General features: G+C 48.8%; 1 protein-coding gene across 1 annotated transcript; it reads right to left on the bottom strand.

Annotated features, from left to right (window-relative positions):
* Window positions 1-3,211: 3,211 nt before the first annotated feature.
* On the bottom strand, window positions 3,212-14,680 carry zbtb4 (zinc finger and BTB domain containing 4). The gene is made up of 2 exons (XM_041964662.1): window positions 14,624-14,680; window positions 3,212-8,745 (listed from the first exon to the last, which is right to left on the bottom strand). The coding sequence occupies exon 2, from the start codon at window positions 8,727-8,729 to the stop codon at window positions 3,213-3,215; it is 5,517 nt and encodes a 1,838-aa protein (XP_041820596.1). The 5' UTR covers window positions 8,730-8,745; window positions 14,624-14,680; the 3' UTR covers window position 3,212.
* Between the last annotated feature and the right edge of the window lie 384 nt (window positions 14,681-15,064).

The raw sequence follows: 15,064 nt of genomic DNA, 5'->3' as shown, positions 1-15,064 counted from the left end.
CACATTTCTCTGGAGGATTCACAGGGATGATCGGACAACATGAAACCAGCCGTCTGCCAGCTTTAAGCACATGGTTCACATTAAGAACTATATCAACTTGTAAAGATTAATAGACATCATTTTAAACAAAACATGAGACCAGACTAGAGCTGATTTCATTGGGTCATCAGGTTAATACTTTATTTTGTTTGATTGCAGCAAAGAGGAAGAAAGGGAGACGGAAACGAGGGGAGAGAGAGAACGAGAAGAATGTCGGAAAAAGGAGACTACAGACTTTGGGAGAGCTGTGGCTACAAGCCTTTGTATCAAATCTAAAGACAAAGTCATCAGGCAACATTAAAACATCTTTTAAAAATAACATTAACATATTTTGTGGGCTCTATATGGCACAGTATTACCCTAGACATGTACACGATACCAAAACAGTTTAGCCACACCCCTACATCTATGAACAGCTTCATAGCAAACAAAGCCATGAACTCTATCTCCAAATTATACTGTCATTTCTCAAGAAAATGCTCCTTCGCTATTCAAATTTCTTATGCCATAACAAGGCACCTTAACAGTTGAAATCTGGCAGATCCACATCTTACTATAGATAATTATTTAAATATCAAAGCAGAGGCACATTCATTTAAACTAAAACATACAGTAAATAGTTGTATATAACCACCAGATTCCAGTCCAGTCACTACAATACGTCGATTTGCATGCTTTTGGTCTGTATGATAACCGTGATGGCAAACTATGGCATAAGAAATGGTCCAAAAACACAAACATGTCCGTCTACAGGAATGGCTTGAGAGTGTATTGGAGACAGCAAGGCTTTTTTACACTGAAACTAACCCACAGAAAAGTGTTGTAGAACGAAACAAAACAAAGTGGCCCATATACTGCCAGGGGGTTTTGCTGCTTAGGCAGATGTACAGTATTTTGGTTTTCTTATTCACGCAGTCACTCACGTCTCGTACACGAAACACGTACGCCTACACGCAAAAGGCTTGTAACCACACCCAAGGGGATGCTTATGCGCCCCTGCAGTTGGTCACACTGTGTTTTGACACTCCTGCCTGAACCAGAAGGCGCCCCGGTACCATCACACACGCACACACGCTGAAACATATGGACTTCAGTCAGAGGAGGTGCAGTGTGCGAGTGAATGCTTGAGGGAAGAGGGAGAATTAAACAGCTCCTAAACAGTGACTGTGAGATGTATATGTGGCTGCTAGTTTTTGCGGAATATTTCCTAACTGCGGGCTATAATTAATAAAAAGATATTAACAGAGGTATGGAAGGTGAGGAGGCCAGAAAATATAAGAGGAAACGGAAACAAAAGCTGTGCGCACGATGCCAGATTCGCTGAGGATATAAACGGTTAGGAAGCAAGTGTTGCTCATGCTTTGTGGATACAGAACCCAAGTTTACTGACATGTTCCTAGGACTACTGTATATATGCATACCAGACGTTATACGGTTCTTTAACAGGTTATTTGTGTCAAAACAGAAACAAAAAGGAACTTAAACCAACTCTACCATTAATGCAGCTGTACTTCATTAACCTCATGACTAAATTTACATTCATATTTTTAAGTTTACTCCCCCTTTTCACTGAAGCCATTTCCATCTGGTCAGAGGGCTAAACAACATAAACAACAACATAGTTTAACAGAACAAACATATAGAGATAACATTACACGTAACAAAAAGGCCCCAGGAGGGCACCTGGGGAGTTTCGGCCACCACTTTGGCTGCTAAGCTCAGCCTTTTCCTACCTCTTAGTAAATGACACAGGGCAGGAGGGGAAATAGTTCAGGCTATTTCATATCGCCCCTCAGCTGGGAAGCAGGACACTTTTTGTCCCCAGCGGCCATTTCTGTGGGGCTTTCTGACTCAGATTCCAACAGTTTTGTGCCCATATATTTCTTATCCTATCCAGAAATAACTCAATACCCTGAATCCATTTTTTCTTCTTCCTTCCTTGCTATCGCTTTCTTCTTCCCGGCTTAGGAAATGGAGCCTTTTCCTCTTCCAAACCAAAGAGGAAAAGGCTGCGCAAGATGAAGGCTGACTGGTTTTTATTCTTCTCCTTTTTTTTTTTTAATGTGAAGGAAATGAGATGAAAAACGGAAGTGCAATGGTCTACCAGCCTTAAATTCTTACCCAGTGGCCAGCTACATATCCAAAGCAGCTACAAGTGTCCCCTTTAAGTGACCACTACTTTTCTATTTTGTGCACATACGGTATAAACTATGGTGAATGCTATACAGATCCTACAGTGTCATCTGGCCACAAAGTCGCCAGGAGAGTTGAGACATTAGAAGCTCAGATGATCTGTCATTGTCATAGACTCGCGTCCAGCCATAGCTTTGACTTCTTAATGATTTGGATATGAGGAATCACTTCTAAATGCACTTCTACACATTGACCTACAGTAGCTATCCCAACTAGAGTAGGAATGCTGTGTGCGTCTCACACGGAATGAACTAGCCATTCACGCGCATTCTTCGTCACTCACAAACGCACGCGCACGCACACGCACACACACTTTCACACATGTGTAAGCCCACCTCTGCATGCACAAATCCCTACGTACATGTGCACGTACATGCTCATATATAACTTTCATGGACAGTTTTAACAACAGGATGCACCTGCATTCTCATTCGCTCGTATAAACACACGCAAGGTTTGAGTTGCTCAATGCGCCACCTCCAACTGTGTTGAGTAAGGACGCTTCTGTCTCATCCCTTATTCTTGCCCACACAAGCCTTCCCTGAACAGCGTTTATCCTCGTTATGCGGTGACTATAAAGGGAAGCAGACTGGACTAATTTTTCACACAACACACACCCTGTTAGCAGTTCTTATTCTTATAGATAATATAATGAGTCAGAGAGGAAGATTAATCAAGCTCTAGAACTACGACACACTACAGCAAGACAGGAGAGACGTGGAGAAAGGTGAGCAAGAGTAAAGAGAGGGGAGTAATGATACGTCACTATAATATCGGCCTCTCTCCCCGTTTCTTTGCTCCTTCTCCCTTCAATCTCTTCCTGATTTAATGCCTAGCTCTGATCTCTACTGAATAAAAGAGAGGCAGGGGTACTGTGCGGGTGTACTCAGTGACCCAGTGAGCACGGACCCCTCCCGCTCCCATCCTAAACAGGCCAGGCCGTCCCTGTTGAAATATATTCCTTGTAGTGCTTCTGTGTCCTACGGTTTGCCGCCGCTGCTGTCTCGTTGCTTCTTGCTGCTGCCGCTGCTGCTGCTGTAGAGGCTGGGATTTGCCACAAGGGGGTGAGGGGCTGCGCCCATGTAGGGTCCAGCAGTGGCTGCGTAGTTGAAGATGGCAGGGAGGAAAGGCAGAGGCTCCACCTTGTCCCCTCCAGGTGCCATCATATTCAGAGCCACAGGAAGAGCCGCCAGGTTGTACGGGTAGGCCAGCAGCTGGGGTCCATAGAGCAGCTGGTAAGGGTCCGGGTAAAATGGCAGCTTAGCTAGGTCCCCGCCGTTAGGGACCATCATTTTTCCCAGTGGACCAAAGGGAAGAGCTCCAGCAGGATAGGAGGACATTAGCAGGTTTTCCTCCTGCTTCTTACTAGAGCGGAAGCTGTCCGGCACAATGAGGGGTAGGGGATAATTCTGGGAAGAGTAGCCCACTGGGGTGGCATCCCCCTGTTGCGAATCTCTGGAAGAAACAGTCTCCTGGTGCTCTGGCTCAGGTGGTTGGGGGGCCCGGGGTAGAAGCAGAGCATGGGCAGAGGGGCGGTCACCGGCACCAGCTGCTCCAGTGGGCAGCGTGAGCCTGTCGAGTCCTTGTGAACTGGAGTGAACTTGGCGGTTGGCTTGAGCTAACAGTCCAATAGTTGAGGGGGACCGGCAGGGGGACTTAGGAGTGTGCCTGTGTGAGGAGGGTCCATTCATAGTGGTTTGAGTGGGGATATGCTGGGGGGACGGCACAGGGCTCAAGGGCTCCTCTTTAGGGACGAGCAGAGAAATCTGGTCCTCTGGGGCGTGTGCAACTCTACTCATTTGCTGGACCCTCTCTATCTCCTTTTCTCTCTCTTTCACCATTTCTTTGTCCCTCTCCTTTTCTCTCTGTCTCTCGAGCTCCCTCTCTTTCTCCTTTTGCCTCTCTATCTCCCTCTCTCTAGCTAGAATAGAGGACATGGTCAGGTCTTGTGCTTCGTTTGGAGAGGGGCTCCTGGACAGGGATTGAACTCTGAGATCTTGGACCAGAGGTGGTTCCTCATAACCTGCATGTAGAAATATACCACTCCCCGCCTGCCTCTCTCTGTCCATAATGACCCCATCCCGTTTCATGAATCCCCCCTCAGAGATGAGAGCTGTTGTCATGGAAACAGGAGGAGCAGCAGTGGTTATTCTGGTCTGTGACGTCATGGGCACATTTGGAGAGGTGTTGGTGGATGCCGCGATGTGCACGGGGCTGGGTATTCTGTGGATCTGGCTGTCTAGGTTCTTTTTGCTGGGGGTGCGGTAGTCCAGACACTCAGGTCCGTTCATGACTAGCACACTCTGGAGAGTGGAGGGTGTGGCAGGCGTGAATTCATGTTTAGTGGGTGTAAGGTTAACTGGGCTTTCTAATGGAGGGTCTGCGATCTGCGGGCTAGGCTCTCTCTCTGGAGCTGGATGAGTGAGCTCTGTCAGTTCAGGTTTGTCACTGGATTCTGACATCTGATGTTCATCTGTCCGCTCACTCAGATGGTCTTCATGCTGCCGTGACGTCAAACAGTCACCGCTGCTGGGCGGGTCTGGTGATGAATAGCTGATAACTGAAACAGAGAGAGCACTGGGCACCTGTCCTTTTTCAGTCTCTAGGTCTCTGCTAACATTGTGAACAACTGTTTCTGTTGCTTTTGGCTCTGAGTCTTTATCTTCCTTTTCTCTCTCCGGCGAACTGCTTAACTCATGACGTCTGATATGGCGAGTTAGTGCTGAAGAGGTCTTGCACACCTTATGACACTGTGGACAGGTGTGTCGTGATAATGCTCTTCTGCTTAGGCGACTTGGACAAGAATTACTCCCTACTAAGCCTGCTTGCCCCCCTTTTTCTTCATCATACTTTGCAACCTCTGGCACAGATTTAACCCCAACCCCTTCAGCTTGCTCACCAAGTGCCACTTTAGGGGGTGCGGAGGGTGTCTCAGTAGGCTTGGGATGCTGGGCTCTCTGGTGGTCTTCCAACTTATCCCTTGAGGGGAAAGTGGCTCGGCAGAAGAGGCACACAAACTCCAGCAGATGGCTCAGCTCGTGTTTGTCTCGCTTCCTGGGGCTTGAGAACCAGCGGCCACATGTACCACACTCTGCTGCATTCCCATTAGTCCAAGGCCGCCTCTTTATTCCCATAGGAGCCACTGAGGTAGACACAGGAGGCTTTGGAGAGCGCAGAGCAGGAGTGGAAACCTCATGACGTGCCTCTTTAACTTGTTCTTCTGCGTCTTTGTTTTTCTCCTTCAAAGGGCCAGTGAGATAATCTTTCTTTTTCCTCTCTCCCTTGTCTCTGTTAGCTTTTGAAGGTTTTTCAGCTTCCTCAATCTTCCCGTCATCTTCCTCATCTTGTGATTTATCTGCTTCTTTATTCACGTGGTTCTTGAGCCTCTCTGCCCTCCTCTTCAGCCTGATGGAGCGCTTGAACTTTAGTTTTCTCTGCCAGCTCTTGACCCTCTGTAGGTGTGCTTGAGCCTTTCTCTTAGGCTTGTAGGAATAGTATGGCCGCCATAAGTTATCCTCTGTGTCATGGTCACTGTCCTGCTCACGCACCTCCTGACGGAAGTAGTACTCCCTCACTTCATCAGGGGATTTGGAGCTCTTTTTCCTGACCTCCTCCTCCTCCTCCTCACACTCTCCTCCGTCCTTATCGCCCTCGGCTTCCAGGCTGGCTCTGCGCTGGAGGCGGTGTTTATGGTGATGGTGGTGGGAGTGAGAATGCCGTGGTTCCTTGGCCTCCCGCACAGATGATGTTTCACTCCTTTTGGTTTTGGGGGGAGAAAGGCTCTTGTCTCTCCTAAGGTCTGTTTCAGAGATGCTGCGCTTCACTATTGCTTCCTCACCAATACGTACAGTAATCTGGCACAGTGGCCCTGCCTCTTTGACCTGTGACCCTACAGATGCTGACAGCTGCTTTGAGTTAGAGATGTCACTTTTGCTGTGGGACTTGCGTGATTTGTGAAATAATCTGCCTGTCTCTGCATCCTGTCTACCTCTTGGGCCCTCCTCTGTGGTATCTGAACTGTCTCTTGACCTCTTTCTCTGGCTATCTGCACTATCTCTTTGCTTTTTGATGGCCCTGGGGCTGCTCTTGTGTGAAGTCTGACTGCTGCTGCTCGTTTCAGGGGATGGGCTGTTCATTGGGCTTTTTTCGCTTCCAGAAGTGACCTGGTTGCTATGCACGATGACAGAGGATGACACTGCTGTTCCATGAACTATGACAGAGGGTTTTGTATGGCCATATGTTATCACAGAAGGCATGCTTGTCTCTGTGTCTCTGCCAGTCTTGGGAGTTTTGGTTTTGCTGCTGCTAGACATTTTGAAGCTGCCACTGCCTCTCCTCTGCTCTAACTCTAGGGCCTCACTGTCATATTTTCTAACTTGGGGCATGTCCGTTTGGGTGAGGGGTGTTAGTCCAGAGAGGTCCCTGTGTTCAGCAGCCAGAGAAACAGGGAAGCCATCGGGGAAGGCATCTGGGTCAGGCTTTAAAAGCTGAGGGTGGGCCCCACTGATGAGGCTTTGTAGGTCCCCAGGGCCCAGAGTACAGCCCAAGCCGGGCAGGGAGAGGGAAGGTGCTTCGGTTGGTGGCAGTAGCAGGCCATTATGCAAACTGTCACTGTAAGTCTTGTAGGGTCTCTTCTGGGAGCGCATGGGGAGAAGGCGGTAAAGCTTGAGGGCATTAGCTTTCTGCTTATAACCCCCATTAGCTGTCTTCTCACTGGAGATGAGACTGGGATTAATCCCATGAATGGCCTTCTGGTGTGTTTTGAGATTGTAGTAGGTGGCGAAGGCATCCCAACAGAAGATGCACTGGTAGCGCCGCTCTCCCGTGTGCCACACCTCGTGCTTTGTGCGGTACTCAGCCAGGGCAAAGACCTTGTCGCAGTAATGGCACGGATATCTGCGGCGCCATGAGTGTACATTAGAGTGACGCTTCAGGCTGGATAAAGTCATGTAGGAACGCTCACACACAGAGCAGAAGTAAATGACATTGCCATCTACCACCTTCACAAAATGGTTCTCATCACCCTCTAGTAGCTCTGTGGCTGCTGCATCATCACCTTGGATACGTGCCAGGAGGCTCCGCGCTTTCTTCCCTGGCCGCGCCTTACTGATGTCTGTTTCTCCCACAATCATTCCCCCCTCCACTCTCACCTCACCCTCCTCTAGCGGCTCCTCCTTTGGCTGCACAGTGAGAGAAGGAGGGCCCAGGCTGTTGGAGGGCAGGCTTGGCACCCTGCAGGAGGCCTCATGGGATTGCAGTCTCTTGCTGTGGATGAAGACTTTGCCACAATAACGGCAACTGAGGGCGCGGCTGCCACGATGCAGCCGCATGTGGACCGTTAGGGAAGAGGCCGAGCTGAAAAGCCGATGGCACACCCCGCAAATCAGCTCGGGCTTCAGGCTGTCGGTAGGGGAATAGGAGGACGAGTGAGGGGGTGCGGTGAGACCCTCAGATGGGGGAGGAGGGGGCGGTGGTAAAGGAGGAGGGAGATGGAGGGTGGGTGGGTGAAGACTTGGTCCATGAGGGTTTCCCAGTTTCCCAGTTGGTCTTCCTGATATTTTCTCTCTCCTCTCTGTATCCCCACCTCTCTGATAGGCTGATGCACCCAGACTGAAGAGGATCTGGGCAGTCTGAGAGGGCGAAGCTGTACCGTTGGCTAATCTGTGCCTCTCATCCCATGCATCACCACCATAACCGCCCCCTAAAGACCCGCTGGAGGATCTTGGGGGCGACCGGTGAAACTGAGTCTCTGGATTGAGTTTGGAGCACTTCAGAGGAGGTGGGGATTTTATATCCTTCCTGATAAGTGCATGAACAGTCATGGGAGATGAGGAGGAGGACGGTGAAGAGGACGGAGAGCTGTCATGCCTTGGGGGCTTGAAAGGTCTGTGCTTTACATCCATGGTAGCATCCAGTTTCCACAGAGACCCTTCGTCTGAGCTCTTGGAGGATGGCCGCCGTTGGTGGGGGGAAGGGGAGGATGAGGAGGCGCTACGGCAATGGTTTGGAGATGTCAGAGACGCTGGAAGGGGGGCGGCACTAAGTGGGAAGCTTAGGGTGATTTTTGCATTTTTAGGTCCATCAGCCATATCCTCCAGCCTGTCCTCCATGGCCTCTGCCCGGCCTCCATGCCTTTTACCCTTCATTTCCAACTGCTTAGCTTCCCCTTCCTCCTCCTCTTCTTCAGGCTGAGAGGCCACTCCAAGACAGCGAACTGATCTGTGTAGCCCTTTGATTTTGCTCGAGCTGCAGAAATTGACAGGCGGGTGTAACTGCAAGGAGGCCCGAACTGGGTGAAGGGCGTCCACAGCCACTGATGACAGTTGCGGGGAAGACAAAAGTGATGACCGCTGACTCCGGTGGCACGTGGTGTCCTTAGTTGCACTGTGTGTGAGGTTGCAGAGGGGAGTTAGCCCAGCAGCCAGGTGTTGCTCACTCAGACGTGACTGAATAAGGCCCGCATGGAGGGGGTCCCACACCTTCTCACCGGACACCATGACCAGCCCCCGAAATCTGAGAGAGCAATCAGAAAAAATGTATTAGCATTAACACATCTACAGATAATTGTACACTTATATTTAAATTGACATAAAGCAAAGAATTAGCATTACACTGCAGAGCTTTTGCAGTAGCAGTCATGACGCTTATGGAACACTTTAGAGAAACGGAAAAGAAAACTAAATGCCCCAGCAATGCTGAACTCCAACAGCTCAGCCAGGAATGGTGAGTGAAAGGAGGGAGAGGGTAGGGGGAAGGAATGAATCTGCGGCAGTGCTGGTTTAGATTTCAGCGTGCCACAACCAAGCCTTTAGAAAGGCATTCCAGAGATCCATCTCTCTCGGCTGTGACACAACATTCCCTATGCCTAATTGGAGGGCGTTCAGATTTAATCAAGATTCAGAATAGTGCTAACTTAGATCCATGGCCCTAGCGCATATAAAAATAGTCCTACTCTCTTGCTATTTGAGCTAGAGCCTTGTTAGCCATTCCTGGCAGTGGCTTGTATTTGCCGGGCATGACTCTAACCATTTATTTGTGAAGGCGATGGAGGGAGGGAAGGAAGAAGGGGAAGGGAGGGAGATTGTATGCATGTGCACAGAGAGTGGGGTGTTTTTCCGCCCTCTGCATCCGGTACAATCTCAGCTAAGCTGTAGGAGATGAGCGACTATTCTCATTTCCATTCTAATTTGACTGCCATGGTGGCGGACGCAGTCCTCCTGCAATTTATCCATACATAGGATAGCTGCAGATTCACATGTGACAGGCAGTTTGCTGTTATTACTTATTTAAAACAGGGCCATTTCTTTAGGTCTGCAGAAGGGGGAGAAGAATGGAGACAGTATAAGGCCATAATGATGCGACGAGAAGAAAAATCCTCAGTCATGCTTTTCTGCCTGCGTTTTCAAGCAGCAAAGCAGCCAGGAAGGCAGGCCGCTGTAAAATTCCACAGGCAGCCCTGAACAGGCAGAAACTAGGTCAGCACTGTTATTGCAGAGGGAAGAGGAGGGAGAAACAGAGAGCGAGAGAGAGGGTGAGGATGAGGGAGAGTGAAAGGGTGATAGAAAAAGGAAGAGAGAAAGAGAGTGAGGGTTAGTGAGAGAGCAAGAGACAGAGAGAAGGAGAGAGGAGGAGGGGGGCTGAAACAGGAACAGTCAGACACACTGCACTGTCAGACAGACAGGAGCCCAGGCAAACATGAACACACACACAATAACAACCAGCACATAGACAAACATATAATCCCGCGCATACACTCACAAAGACAAACATGCATGTGCACACAGCACAGTCCGTACACTCATACATGTCCACAGGCAAGACAGACAGGCGTAAACAAAGTAGTTCAACATGGATGGGCCCACTTGTAAATGACATTCAAAACCAAAAGGTGAATTTGAGTGCAGCACGGCACTGAGACTGAGGGTACAGGTGGAATGAAGAACAGGCAACAAAAGGAAAACACAAGCGTCTATTCATGACGTATTTAGTGCAAGCAGTGGCACATGCTTTTTCTTGCAGCAGGAAAACAAAACGGCTCATGCCTATTCAAGATGATCTATGTCTAAGAACAAGGATGCACAATAGTGTCTCGCCAGGCTTGTCATATTTTGCTGCTCTGTATTGAAACGGGCCGTCGTTGTCACTCACATTTGCTGAGCGATAGCTGTTGTGCAGGAAATCCCTTATGGCAAGAGGCAGCCTGCTACAAGTGGGCGGACACACTGAGAGACAGTGCTAAGGCTAAAAATTTCACCATCTCATCTGATGCTTGCGCCGCGGACAGGAAAATGCGTATGACGCCCCCTCGCTCTTTTTCTTTATCTCTCTGTGACGCACACAGCCGCTGCACAAGCAGAGCCTGCACGACACGCTGTCTGACTGTGACAGGCAGCTTTTAACACGCTTTAAATGTACCGGATTTACTCATACACACAGAAATGTGTGCACAAATGCATAGGGCATGCAGAAAAACACTTTTTTACCGCTTTCTTAATTGTACATAAACACACATACATCCCTCTGTACAACTTACAGGTACGCAAACAAATGTGACCATGAATGTGAAAAGGACCCTAAAGCAAAATCAAAATAAACGGCAACCCTTTTCCCACACCTCTCTGCAACAGGATGTTCTGCACAAACAAACATGGTGGTTGGTCAGCCTATGAAGTGTTCATCTATTTACGCTTGTGGCACTACAAAACCGCATAGCACGAACGGGTTCTAAGCTGGTGCAGGACAAATTACTAACTAGACTCACGTAAACATAAAACGCATAATACCAAACGCACCGGCTCTCATATAATGACAGACGCTCTTCACTGACAGGCAGAGGGAACAGAGGCATACTTTTAGCTTCATACTGGTTCAGTCTGTGTTCCATATCAACTAACAAATGTGAGGCAAAAGTAAACGCTGCTGGCTTTTGATTGTGGGAATTTAATTCTCCCATTCTTGGATGTTAAATCATTAGAAACAGCACAAACTTGCAGATTGCTCTCCCTCTCTCCGCGCAGTTTGACTTTTAGAACCGATTCACTTATTACGAATAGCTTAAAAGTGCTATTTGGCTCATTAATTCTAACATACTGCCTGCTTGAATTTTGGGCCTAATTCAAAAGAGCAGAAGTTTAACTATCTGACTCCGAGATACTTTGCCACTAGCATCTGCAAAACATGGATGACTTTATGACCTTGGAAACCATTGGTTAGTAATCCACTGAATTTGGACAGTCACTATGAACATTACTGCTAAAGTGGCCTTGCATAACATAAGGCAGGACGGCAGAGGAGACTGGCTGGTACGCCAGCTCAAGGCCTTGAACCAGCCGTTAAGCAATCTGTTTATTCCCCGCTGAAACTGGTACTGGTGCTGACAGACAAATAACCGTTAGCATTCAATGCGTGTTTGTTTTGTTGTCTTTTTGCCATCCTCCATCTCAAAGGAATTTCCTCAAAAATTCATCCACAAGTATTGTGATGTTATGAACTTCAAAGAGAAAGTGCATGCAAACTGAAACTCTGGCTCTAAAATGAACTGTTTTTAGCTATTCGGTCCAATATGTCTTATAATTGAGGATTAAAATTCTGATCAGAGCAAATTACGTTTTTAATACTGTTTTAGTGCCACTTAAATTACTTTCAGAATTTAATATGAATGTAAACAGCTAACACTTTTACTGAAGCCTCATTAAAATTAATTTCGTAGAGTACAGCTAAAATCAAGTCATCTCTGTTTATCCAGCACTCTCACCATTAAAGGACAATTCTGGTTGATTACAGCTTGAGTCTTATTTTCATAGTTTTGGCCATCATTGTACTCGTCAAAGTTGTTCCTGAGATCTGGAAACAGCAGAACAGCACAGATGATTGAAATCACTTTATTTTGCGATGAAACTGACAGCGGGTACACCCGCGATGTTGATAATCCCTAATTGCACAGGAAACCTGTGTTTGCACAAAGCTACAGCATCCTGACAGAGTGTACTGGAGCCTTAAGCCGTGCAGGTCAAAGCTGAACAAGGAAGTCGCTCTTTTTTTGCGTATTTCTTCTTCGCACTTCCATTTTAACAATGTCACTGCATTCACAGATTTTAGCAATTAGGTTGCTGAGTGTAATGTTATTATTACTGATAGGAATGGCAGCCAAAACTACAACAATAAGAACCAAGTTGTAATAAACCAGAATTATTGTTAACTATTTCTGTAGCAATGATGTGCCATCATCGTGGGTGTGTGTCTGTGTGTGTGTGTGTGTGTGTGGAGGGGGGGGTTTAGGGGGAGTGCCTGCAAGGCAGAATGTGGGGGGCCTCGGTGTTCCAGCCGGTGAGCCAGCGGCAAGGAGCATGTGGGAAGAGGAAGGTGTCGGTTGGGCTTTCTCTCCAGTGAGGGGCCAGGGGGGCCCGACTACAAGAGCAGCAGTTGGTCTGTGAAGAGAAGGGTGTATGTGTGCGAATATGAGGGTGTGTGTGAGTGGGTGGGAGGGGGGCATCGTTAGCAAGAACAGCTACTGAACTCTCTACAACCCCCCGGCCAAGAGAGCGTGGTGGAGCCAGCCAGATGGGATAGAGGGAGGGAGGGAGGAGGTAAGGGAAGTCGGTATGGGTCGGGGAGTGGTTGAGTGGAGGTGGTTGTGGTGGTGTGAGCGGGGGAGCTGGGGGTAACTTCAAACATGTCTCTCCTATGTTCACATTTCATGGTTTCCTTGTCTTTCAGATCCCCCTCAGCATGACCGACTGCATGCTCCCTCATCTCCCCCTCCCCACGCGTAAACTGTCGTATCGTGGTGTTTTCGCATGCCGCTCCACGCACCAGCGAACCTGCCCATGTCTAAAACGCCATACTCTCCACGCTCTGTTAGCTCTCAGCCCAGCACGTAATTCCCATAATTCTGCTCGCTGCAACAGAATCACGGGAGGCATTAGGAAACAGTAAGGCCAAAAAAGTACCCCCGGAGAGCAGTAACACTACACCGGTGACCTTTTTGAGGTAATTTCCCCAAAATCATTTTCAATTTCACACGCAGTCCCTGTTGAAGGGGGTGTGAAAGCCCCTTTGGAGTTCTCAGTCTCAAACAACCAAGAAGCATTAGCACGGCTGAGGCAGAGCGGCATGTCACAACAGCCACCGTAAACTGCAAGTATACGTCGGGTTAGAGAGGATGAAGTGCAGCACCAGCTTCCTGAGCGTGTCCACATCCTTTATGTTTGTGGCATTCGAAAAGCTACATAATCAACAAAGCCAGCCGACTTGCAGTCCACAAGACTTGCATGTGAGCGCTTTCATGCCCACGGCGGAAAAAGGCCCAAAGACAAACACAGCAGACATGATTTATCTCATGTGTGACCCAAACACAAACGACGAAAATAAAACGGCTGCCACGGCTATGACAACATCATCTGTGAGACACCGCAGAGCAGTGAGAAACTACACTTCCTATTGCCTGACCTATGACCCCTACCCCTGTGGCAGGGTGGCTTTTATATTCCATACATTGAGTGTGGGGGCTTGGCTTGGCATCCATGAAAACCAGGAATGTGGAGTAGTTGGCAGCAGATGCTCTGTTGTTTTGGGAAAAAAAAGAAGTAAGGCTTAGAGCAGCCACAACGGGGTTGGTGACATCAATATGCCCTCTGCTGCTCTACGAGAGCCAAGCTCCAGCACAACAACAGGCTGGTAAAATGGAGGACAAACTGGGCGGCCCATTACCGAAATAAGAGACGGAACCAGCCGTTGGAACTAGAGATGTTTACTGTCGCCTACGTACAAGTTATTCCCTCAAAACACTTCCTCTGGTGTTTGTAGTAAGTTGATGTGCAAGGGGTGGTAGACTGGCCCACCGTGTTAAGACCCCAACAACAAAGCTCACATCTGTTTGACGTGTGCTGGACGCCCACCCCCCCCCCTCCCCTCCGTCTGCGGTGAATCACAGAGACGCAAGAGGCTTCGATAAATTAAAAGTTTCATCACAATCTCAAAACGAGTCATCGCTCTTGAAAAAGAACTGCGTGGTGCGCCAGCAACAGAGGGGAGGATGAGGGAGACAAGGCCTGTTACTGGCACACACACACACACACACACACACACACACACGCAAGCACGCACGCACGCACGCACACAGACCCAGCGCAGACACACACACGTAAATGCGCTTCCACAAACACACATACGCGCACACACACTGCATAAATGCGCACACCCACCAACACTCACGCCCCAGCACACGCACAGTAAAATAAAAACCTTTTCCTCCTCTTCACGCGCGGAGCAACCGCCGCCACGGCAGCGGAGTGAAGCAGAAAAACAAGCAGGGAAACAACAGAATTCAGCCTCTCTTCCTCTTATTCTCTCTGGCTGTCTCTCAGGAAGGCAAGCATACAAGAGAACGTACCTCGGAAAACCTCCTGCTGCATCTCTGCTGCGATGTGTTCTCTCCCCTCACACTCCCTCTCTCCCTCTCCCTCTCTCTCTCTCTCTCTCTCTCTCCCCCTTGGTCTGTGTATGCGCACGTCTGAGTGTGTGTGTGTGAGAGAGAGAGAGGGAGAGGGAGAGAGAGAGTGAGCGCAGGGAGAGGCGGTGCACACACACACACACACACTCACACACTCACACATACAGGCAGCAGTGTGTGAAGACAGAGGGCAGGAGCGATTCTCACACTCGAACTTGCTCTCACTCACTCCCCCTTTCTTGCTCTCTCTCTCTCTCCAGTTTTCTGACACACGATTCTTAGTGTTTTTGCTCTTTTTTCCAGCAAGTGAATCCCCCCCCCCCCACCCCCCCTGCATGCACCAGCCACCCCCCTCCCCCAAATCAAACCCCCCCCCCACTG

This window comes from Chelmon rostratus, chromosome 23 (genome assembly GCF_017976325.1).
Source record: "Chelmon rostratus isolate fCheRos1 chromosome 23, fCheRos1.pri, whole genome shotgun sequence".
NCBI lineage: Eukaryota > Metazoa > Chordata > Actinopteri > Chaetodontiformes > Chaetodontidae > Chelmon > Chelmon rostratus.
The sequence above is the reverse complement of the archived record's forward strand: the minus strand, read 5'-3'. Positions and strand labels throughout refer to the sequence as shown.

Bases quoted from the DNA above. Each gene is read 5' to 3' on its own strand.
- zbtb4 (XM_041964662.1), bottom strand. From the start codon at position 8,729: ATGGTGTCCGGTGAGAAGGTGTGGGACCCCCTCCATGCGGGCCTTATT.